Source organism: Mustela nivalis (assembly GCF_964662115.1).
Source record: "Mustela nivalis genome assembly, chromosome: 9".
In the NCBI taxonomy this organism is placed as follows: Eukaryota; Metazoa; Chordata; class Mammalia; order Carnivora; family Mustelidae; genus Mustela; species Mustela nivalis.
In genome coordinates this window covers 54333993-54343813 of record NC_139028.1, presented here as the reverse complement: position 1 = coordinate 54343813, position 9821 = coordinate 54333993, and the positions used below count along the sequence as shown (strand labels likewise).

The following is a 9821-nucleotide window of genomic DNA, read 5'->3' as shown; positions in this document are numbered from 1 at the left end:
ACTTGGATGCAGCAATGCCAGAGAAGACACTCAGTATTGCCATCGAGGTTCTTCCCAGGATGTGAGAAAGGGGGCAAATGCTGAGCAGGTGTATGTCTGACTCCTAGATGTCAAGGTCACTCTTTATGCATTCACTGATTGGTCTCTTTGAATTAGCTTTTTTCCTTTTTTTTTTTTTTTTTTTTAAATTTCTCAGCTACTACGTTTATATGCCTTTAGAAGACAGACTATGCCCTGTAATTTATGTTTTTATTCCAGCATCTAAATAGAGCCTGGCTCCAAGCAGGAATTTATTGTTGGCTGACAATAAGGAATGGCAACTAGATAAATAATACAAAATGCTAGCTTCTTTACAAATGTTTTCCTCGTAGGACACTTAAAATTAAGCAACTGTTAGCCTTTCTTTGCATGAAATGTTGGCTTTCCATGTATTTACTCCAATTTTTAATGGGTTTATTGACCCAAGTTGAAAACAGCACATACATTCCTTTAACTTTATACTCTGAAGAATTTAAAATAGTCAAAATCAAATCCCCAGTTGTTAAGGAGAAGGACTATGGACTTGAAGCCAGACTTAGTGACTGTAGTTAATTAAGATGAGTAACACGGTAAAAAGAAACTGGTTTGGAAGGACCCTGGGGAGAGATTTATTTCTTGGGGGTGGGGAAGGCACAGGCAGGTTATTCATACCAGAACTGCCTGCTGAAAAGACCTAGGGGCACACAGAATTTTTACAGAGAGGTTACTAAGACTATCGATGACACAGGTGGGACCCACGAAAGAACCAAACAATTCACTCTTTAATTTGCTGATGTTCCATTTTTGTTGAATTGAAATCAACTCTTCTTTCTGAGGGACCCTAATCTCATTTCAAAGAAAAAGTTAATTGTAATTTGTTATCTAGAGCTATAAGAAATTTGACAATTTTAAGGTACCCTTGAAAATAAAATACTTTTGTTCCCTTCTCCTTGCAGATGAAAGTAGCGTTGATTGCTTTTTGCTAAAATGAAGTCTGTTCTCTGTTTCTCTCCTTGTTTGGACGTCAGCTTTCTGCTGTGCAGTGTTCACCCAGGTTCTCCGTTTGAAGCCTGGAAGAGCAGATTTACCTGAGACAATTGTCTGGATGAGATGGGGAACCAGAACCAAGAAGACAGACCTTAGACCTGAGAGTGGGAGAGAACTCATGTCTCTCTCAGTCCTGGCTTTTTTGGCTTTGAGTAGTTGAGACCAGTGCTGTTGTACTGATGTGTCAGTATCAGTTGTGAAGCAATAATGCAAATCGGTTATCTTTTAAGTTTTTTTTCCTCATCTGCAAGAATACCTCACAATTTTAATGCTACTTGTGGGAATTATTTTAGGCCAAAAAGAAGTTATTTTGGTATAGAAAAAAGACCACGCATCATACCTTGTATAAGCCATGGATCATTAGGGCTTGGTAAGTTTACATAGAATCTTAAGATATTCAAATACAAGACTAACACATTAAATTCAAGATTTAGATTTCTCCTTCTAAAGATGTGGGCCAGACTTTGGAACCTGAAAAGGTCTATGTTCACTTTGGGGAAGAGTTGTTTGCTCTTTGGTTGCTTTACTCTAATTGAGAGCCTTGGCTTACATACTGGTCATCTTTAGAGGTCCGAGGTGCCGGCTTCAAATTTTGCTACCTGTCTCAGTGGGCTGAGGAGGGTCTGTGCATTGGTTCACGTGACTCTGAAACTAGGACTTGTGAGGAGAAGCTAGGAGATGGCCTAGAGAAGGAATCACTACTTTGCAGTTCTCATCAGCGGCACGCCATCTTCAAGAGAGAAAGTTCCCAGGAGCTGGCTGAATGCAGGTCAGGCACTGTTTCTCAAGCTTTGACCATGAGAAGGAGGAGGGGAGCAGTTTTATGATGGCAGTCGTGCCTTCTGAGATGTCCCTAAGGGAAAGGTGGGTCACAGAGAGCAACTAGTGGGGTAATGAGAGCTGGTAGTCCAGACCCATGGACGACATTGTGCCCTGAGCACTTCAGAGCTTCTGAGTCTGGTTGTGCTGGGAAAGCTGGTGGTCCCTCTGCAGGGGTTCCTTAGCTTTGTCCTACACCGAGGCTTTGGCATTCTGTCACTGGATATTTTAGTCTCAGAATATATGCAAAGATCATACATAGACCATAGCAAGATCTTCTGAGTTTCAGAGACGTGTGGTCCACTTCTAGTTTTGAGACTTCTAGACCTCATGTTTTAGAATAGTTACAGAAGGAAACAAAAAGTCAAAACCTCCTCTAGCTTCCCTCACCCTGAGTAAACATACTTATTGCTGGGGCGAATCTGGCTTTTGTGTAGTGCTACCATTAGTATGAAGACTGGTGAGACCGTGTCAGTGTTAAAAATTGAGTAATTGTTGAAAGTTCAGGCCTGCATTGGGCTTGTAGCCTCAGTCAATGCCTTTAAAGACTTTATTTATTTGACAGAGAGAGAGAGAGAGAGTGAGAGAGCACAAGCAAGGGGAGCAGCAAAGGGAAAAGGAGAAGCTGCCACTGAGTGGGGAGCCCTATGCAGGACTCGATCCCAGGGCTCTGAGATCCTGAATGCTTAAACCACTGAGCCACCCAGCTACCCCCAGTCAATGCCTTCTTATGCTGTCTCTGCTCACTGCTGCCAAGCCCCAGGGACAGTGACAGGACACCTGGTGGAGGCTCCCATGGGCCCCCAGTGATGGCCAGGCTTCTATGACCAAGCTTCGTTTCCCAACTGACTGACCTGATTATGTGACAGTTAATGGTGAAGCAAAACATACTCTGCAGCGATTGCTTTAACAGCGAAATTCACTCCTTCCAAAGGAGGAATTTGTTTTGGTCCTTCAGCTGTCAGACCTATGCCGTCTAAATGTCAGTATGACATGGCATATGTTTAACCTCGTGGGAAGAATTTAGAATATTATCTGGCAGATTCAGGTTCCTAAACCTGACATTTCTGGCATGTTCAGATCTCCGGAGCTGGTATATTTTGTGGCCCAGGGTACATGAATAATGACATCTCCTCTCCAATTGTGCCCTTTTTGGGTACTGTTAAGTATTAGATAAGAACAATTTTTTTTCTGTAATTTTAGTATCTCCTGGAATCTCACAATTTTGAAACTGGGGAATAGATTTTTTTCCACATAGATGTGAGGGTCTTAAAAAACCCATCTTTTTTCTTTTTAAAAAAATTTTATATATTTACTTGATGGAGAGAGAGAGCGTACAGGCAGGGGGAGCAGGAGAAGGAGAAGCAGGCTCCCCACAGAGCAGGGAGCCCAACATAGGGCTCGATCCCAGAACTCTGGATCATGCCCTGAGCCAGAGGCAGATGCTCAACCAACTGAGCCACCCAGGCATCCCTAAAAAACCTAGATTTTATTTTTAAATTTAATTTTTTATTTAAATTTTTAAATTAACATATAATGTATTATTAGCCCCAGGGGTACAGGACTGTGAATTGCCAGGTTTACATTTCACAGCACTCACCATAGCACATACCCTCCCCAATGTCCACAACCCAACCACCCTCCACCCTCTCCCTAACCCTCCCCCCATCCCTCAGTTTGTTTTGTGACATTAAGAGTCTCTTATAAAAAACCCTATATTTTCATATATTGTTCACTCTTGGCCAAATCCTGATGAAAAGCAGGCAAGATAGTAACCGAAGTTAAAAATATGAAAAAGCACCACTTTGGGCTCCTCTCAGCACTGCCTGGGCTTCTCAGAGCAAACCTCCTCTAACTACACTTTAGCCCTGAAATCAGACAAATTTGATAAAAATAAAAATGGATGATTCTATTCTTTATGAAGCAAGACAAATTATGCTTTGGGAGAAAATAATTTGCTATAAAGTAGAAAATGTTTTAATATTTATATCTCATAATAAAACCATGACACGTTTATAAACTATCAGGCATTCTTACAACGGGGCCACCGCTGACAACCAGAAACGCAATAAATATGCACAGACACACTGAGTATGAAATATACATCTTGATTTTATAATTGTGTGTGCTTTATTTTTTACACAAATGGAATGGAAGTGTCGAATATTTACACTTAACAGGAGTGTAAGCTGTGCAGTGTCTCTGTAAACTCCAGCCCAGGCAAGGAGAATTTCCCCCTCCCTCCCCTCCTGCACTACAGCTCGATGGAGAAACATCCTGTCAGAGAGAAGCACGAAACTGTCATATCGAAAGGATCTAACGGGTACAGCCTGGTGCACTCAGAATTTAAGACACACTTAGGAAACACAAATTTCGAAAGGAGAGAAGAAAAGTTTGCCATCCCATTGGGAGTCAACCTTGCCATTTGGTTGTCTGTCCTCACGAGTTGCTAGGGAGATTCCGTATTCCATCTTTTAGGGGATCTTTGTCTAACTCATCCACCTGTCTTAGCTTGTCCTCAGCTGCTACAAGAAACTGCACAGCTGTACAAGAAATGATTTCCAAAGCACAGTTTTCAGTGAGGAAGGATATTTACAGACTGGAGTGTGTGTGTGGGTTTCCATCCACATTCATTCATACCCAATGCAGTATGTGTATATAGGATATACATACCACATAGACCATACATACACACAGAAGTAAAATGCATATCCACAGAATTCTGTAGGGAGATCTCTGGCAAATCAGTTTGTCGGCATGTCACTCCATATGCTTTCAGAGAAATGTCCCCGTTTCCCCCTGGGAGTGACGAATGACCACGATAAGCTTAGGAACTAGCTCGAGTCCTTGCCTTAAATACTTTTGTAGGAATTTAGGCAGGACCAAGACAGGAAAAAAAGAGATGTTATTTTACCAGCGAGTCTGTTCAATCTCACCAGAGCAATCACCAGCTGAAAAGCAGAGGGGGCTTCACATGAAAATGGGCGGGGCGGGGGGAGCTTTAAGTGGGAAAAAATGTCTCTCTCCAAACCAAGGCGATGGCATGGCTTCAATGAGAAGAATGAGGTTTGCTGTCAGAATGATTTCGGGGCCAGAGTCTGCCTTTGTAGAGAGGAAGTGTCCTTAGAGCCACAGGATGGTGCTGGGAGTGGGCTCACTGTGGACCAGCCTTCAGGCAGAGAGGCACCCAGGTGCCGCGGGGCCCAGAGCACTTGCATCGACACTGCGAGGGCAGTGGTGCAGGCTGGCTCGGTGAGGCGTGCTGGAGCTGGCTCCAGCCCGGGACCTCATGCTCAGCTTTGCTTTCTGGGCTGTGTAAGTGAAACGGTGACCCACAGGAACTGTGTCATCGGTCCAGTGTATGGACGTGCTGTCTGAATCAGCCATGAGCCCTTATAGGACAGAAAAATTTCAGAGTGGGGTATGGGTGAGGAGATGTTCAGAGGTGTGAGGAAGAAAAAGGACAGGAAAGGAGGGGGAAGGGGAAAAGAGACTGAAGGGGGTTAGAGAGACAGGAGAGTGAAGGGGAGGGAGTAATGAGAGACCACAGAAGGAATGTGGGGTAGACACTCCGGGTAGACAGGCCAGTAGGAGAAAAGGAGAGGTGCACAAAGAGAGAGATGGAATGAGACAGAAATGGAAGGGGGAGAGCAGAGGAAAAGAAGGAGGGAAAACCAGAGGTGAGAGCCATAGGAGTGGAGGGCTTTTCCCTGGCTCAGAGTCTGGAAGGGCTGGCAGTAGGATCTAAGACAGCTCACAGGCACCTGAGTGCGGCTTCGTAAAGCTGGGCTCACTGAGCAGACAGAGCCAAGCCAAGAACGTGGGGCTGAGGGGGCGAGGGCAGGGAGAGGCCGGCAAAGAAATGGCCAACAGATCCCGTGGGAGGAGAGCAAAAAACAAATGCCCCTGCAATTAGCTGACAAGTGCGATTTTGATTTTGGTAAAGCTGAGACCCCCGTGGTGCTACACATTGTACCAGAGCATGAAAAATAGCACCAGTGACACGATCTGGCACTTTTCCGAAAGGGCCCAGCATGGGAAGGTGACATTGCGCCCCCAGCAAGCCTTCAGATTGGAGAGAGCTCCGGACAAAGTTTGCAGTGTTAGCACCGGTCTGGCCCCAGGCTCCAAGTGCATTTGCACCAGATGTAATCTGGGTAACTTTCCTGCCATATCCGTACAATCATCATATTTGCTGCGAAATACACCAGTTCGTTGGAGCCCTAGAGACCTCAACATTGGGAAGCGCAAGACAACACAACAAATGGAGGTGTAAATTCTATAGGAAAAGACCCTCTCACCAATTCGCTTGGTGATTCTTCAAGCAAATATATATGTATATATATATTTATATAAATCTACATAAAAAAATCAGTGCAAATGCCAATTCTAATCTGGAAGCATCTACACTAGGAAAATAAATAATTATATTACTACAAAACCAAGGGTTGGTGGTTCAATTTGATTGTACTCAGCCACAGCAATACTTAATATTAAATGGAAAGCACATCACACGACCCGCGGAAACATCTACTCATTAATGACAGTCCTTTAAATAAATGGTTGCATGCTCAGTTGAGAAACCAAAGAAGTTAGTATGGTGGCCTAAAAATAGAGCTGGGATCAGGAATGGCATTCTGGTGGCAGAAAACTTCTGGCAGCAATATTGATGAAAGTAGGCCTTGATCTGAAACTGGCGAATTGCAGCCACGGACATACCTTTAACGTTTTGAGCATTCTGAGGAAGTCCCCCCAGATTTAACTTTCATCAGAGGGAAAATGCATTGCTAGCCCTTCCGTTGGCAAAGGCAGCCTCGAGACTATAGGTAGATGAATAATTTTGCATTTCTGTGTTTGTTTTGGTGACTGCAGCGAGGCAGACGGTGGTAGTTAGCTTAGCGTAAGATGAACAACACTTGGTTTTGGAAAGAGACCCTCATTCTGAGCTCCGATGTTCTTACTGGGAAGAAGCCCCATCACTGCTGATGGCTCTATCTCTCGCTCTCCCATGCCAGCCTGCATGCTGGTTTGCTGCACAGTGTGGCAGAATCCCTGCCAGGTCTGGATGTACCCCAGAAATAAGGCGATGGGGCTTAGTCTGGGCAGGCATAGAACCCAGTTGAGTGGTTATTGAGATCACCAAAAAGTCTCTCTCTAAACACCATGGGCACAAGCAATGCTGATGTCATCATCAGCTCTAAAGTGGGATATAGGCTTTGGGAGGTTTTTTAAATCATCATTATTATAATTGCTAAAAAATAAACTTGGTCCAGGTGCAGCCCCCAAGAAAGGCAGTTCAATTGGTTGAGCTCAAAGTTGTTAATTATCTTTCCTTGTGGTTCTCTTTGCCCTGTACACAGAAACAAAGTCTGCACCCCCCACCCCCCCAACCAGATACTTCTCTCTTCCTCAAAGGAACAGTGCTTCTTGGGACAGATCTCTCCATGGCTCGATACCATCTCTGGCTGTCACAAAACCCTCAGTTACTTGTGAAACAGACAAAAAGAAAGTCCTAATTACTCATGGTTGGCCAAAATACTAAATGATCCTTTGAGAATTGCATGTATGTAACTAGGAACAAAGTTATTCAACTATTTGCATGGCAGGCCCAGGTTGTTTAACAAGATAAAAGCAAAAACTTCCCTTTAGATCATTTGAATGAGTTTGTCTCTGAAAGCCATCAGCTTAAAAATGCATTAACCAAAAGTCTTCCAAAAATACCCACAAGGGCAACTCATTAAGGGATGTGCTCCATGAGAGTGTGTTACTAATATGGAAGGGAGATCATGGGAGGTAAGTGAGGGAGAAGTCTTTGTCAGACTTTGGAAGGAACTCAGATGCTCTTAATGGATCATTGGCAACAAAAGGGAGAGTGCAACTTTCAGTTCTTGAATTTGATCATCTGCTGATAGTGCTTACATTTAGTCTCTCAATTAGTCTTTACAAAATATTTCACAAAACTTTTTTAACCTATAGAAATTCGTTTCTATACATTTAATATATTTTTATTGTATAAATTATTCTCATCTTTAGTGCCTTCTTTCAGTTTATAAATGGCAAAATAGACAATAAACAATCATAAAGCTACCCTCAGTGAATCCCCTCCTCTCAGTGAGGTCAGTCCTCCATACACTTGTGAATTTTATGAAATGCTTGTCTTTGTAGATGCCAGTCAAAGAAACTACACACTTATCCTTCCCTGATATGCTGTCTCCAAAGGGACTCCTTTCCTTTTTCCTTGTTTCTTTCTTTTGCTCGTTAAGAAATCAAAGAGTGTGCATAGTTATAAAATTCGAAGTGTACCAATTACAGATGTGGGTAATGGGAAGGTTGGTGAAGTTCAAGTGCTGGCAACTTTTCTTTAAAGCAAAAGACACAGAGAGCTCAGCAGCTAAATCAGCTCTGGACATCTGCTGGGGTGAGGAGGCTGCCCATCTCTTGGGCAGAAAGCCCATCAGAGGTTCATCCCTACACCTGGCACTTTGAGCAAACCAAAGCCTTCCTGCATACTGCAAAGTCTTTTCTGTCCCACCCTGTGGCCCCTCCGTTTCCTTCATGGCTTCACACAGTTTGTGTTGTACATTCATAAGAATTCACATTGACTGCAAAAACATAAATGCAACAAAAACATAAAAGCCTCCAAGTAGTATATTATATATATTTTTTTCTTCTAAATGCTCTTCTGTCATTGTCGGAGGTGCAGTAGCTAATTTATAACTTTTCCTTTGAGGGAATCCAGATGAAAGGCCCAGACTGCTCTTCAATAACAAGCTTGCATTGATTATATATATCTTCTAAGGTGTCTCCTTGGACGATAGCTAGAACAAGAGCCAACACGCCACGGTTAGGAATCATTCCCTGCCTGGTGAAGAACACCCATCAATCACACAGCAGAAGCCCAAACCAGTGACAGACGAACTCATATGGAAGCTTTGTACGACTTTTCATTAGTAAGGAAGGAAAAGCGGGAAATTTACTTAAGCAAGGTCACGTCAGTGAGTAAAAGAAAAAAAAATTGCTTTCAATGCATGTCCTGGATCAGGTAACAAATGCACCACAGTCTTTCTACCTTCTACATGTCTGTCTGTGGTTCTGGACAATGAATCACTTATGTATTTAAATTTCATGGGTGTCTACTCTGGGCTAAGTATGGATCAATTTTCAGACCGAAATCTCTCTGCTTATCAAAGAAAGCTGGCCTTTTATTCTATATACTCTATTTACCTTGGCAGGTGCAGAAATTTAGACGTTTTTGACACAGGGAAATAATAAGGTTGTGGAGGCAACTTGAGTTAACCGCTCCAACCCCCAAACCCTTAATAGGAAACCCCACTCATTCTCCAAGTAATGTGGTAAGTTGATATTTTGCCATACCAGGGCTGCTCATAGTGAGAATGCCTTATGACAGCTACTTACAAGAAACATAAATAAGAGGAAATATAAACAAACAGCTAACCCATGAATTACCTAGAATGCCAAGTCATCTGAAGCAGATTTAAGTGTATTTCATAACCTCCTCTGAACTAAAGATAGCTTATAGAGAGCTCTCCAACACATGCCAGTATTATCTATAGGACATGAGGGAATAACAATGAATTGCTACTGAAACATAGTTTAGATCTTCAAGAACAACCTTGAGAATTTATCTCGGAGTGTGAGCCACCAGTCAAAATGTGCATGACTGTGATCTGATGTTTATACCTGGATGTTCTTTCAGGATAAAACATGACTCATACCTTTGTTATTGATTGAAATTTTACTCAAGATTACCCGGTTCAAAATATTTGCAGATTGCTAAGCCACTGGCATTTTCATATTCTGAGTAAGACAAACGGTAAAGCATCTAACTTCTCATAAGGAAATTCAGAAGGAAATTTCTTGTTTTTAAACCATTTGTTGTAAGGCAATTTCCACACAGTTTGATCACTCTTTGGATT

General features: G+C 42.7%; 1 protein-coding gene across 30 annotated transcripts in view; it reads right to left on the bottom strand.

Moving 5' to 3' along the window:
- Window positions 1-3978: 3978 nt before the first annotated feature.
- DLG2 (discs large MAGUK scaffold protein 2) overlaps window positions 3979-9821 on the bottom strand; it is a gene marked incomplete at its 3' end in the record, with an annotated part of 2041616 nt that continues 2035773 nt past the window's right edge. For all 30 annotated transcript variants that reach the window (XM_082682853.1, XM_082682879.1, XM_082682864.1 and 27 more), the window contains one exon: window positions 3979-8702. In XM_082682853.1, the coding sequence (XP_082538979.1) occupies window positions 8596-8702 (107 nt within the window). The remainder of the gene's footprint in view (window positions 8703-9821) is intronic.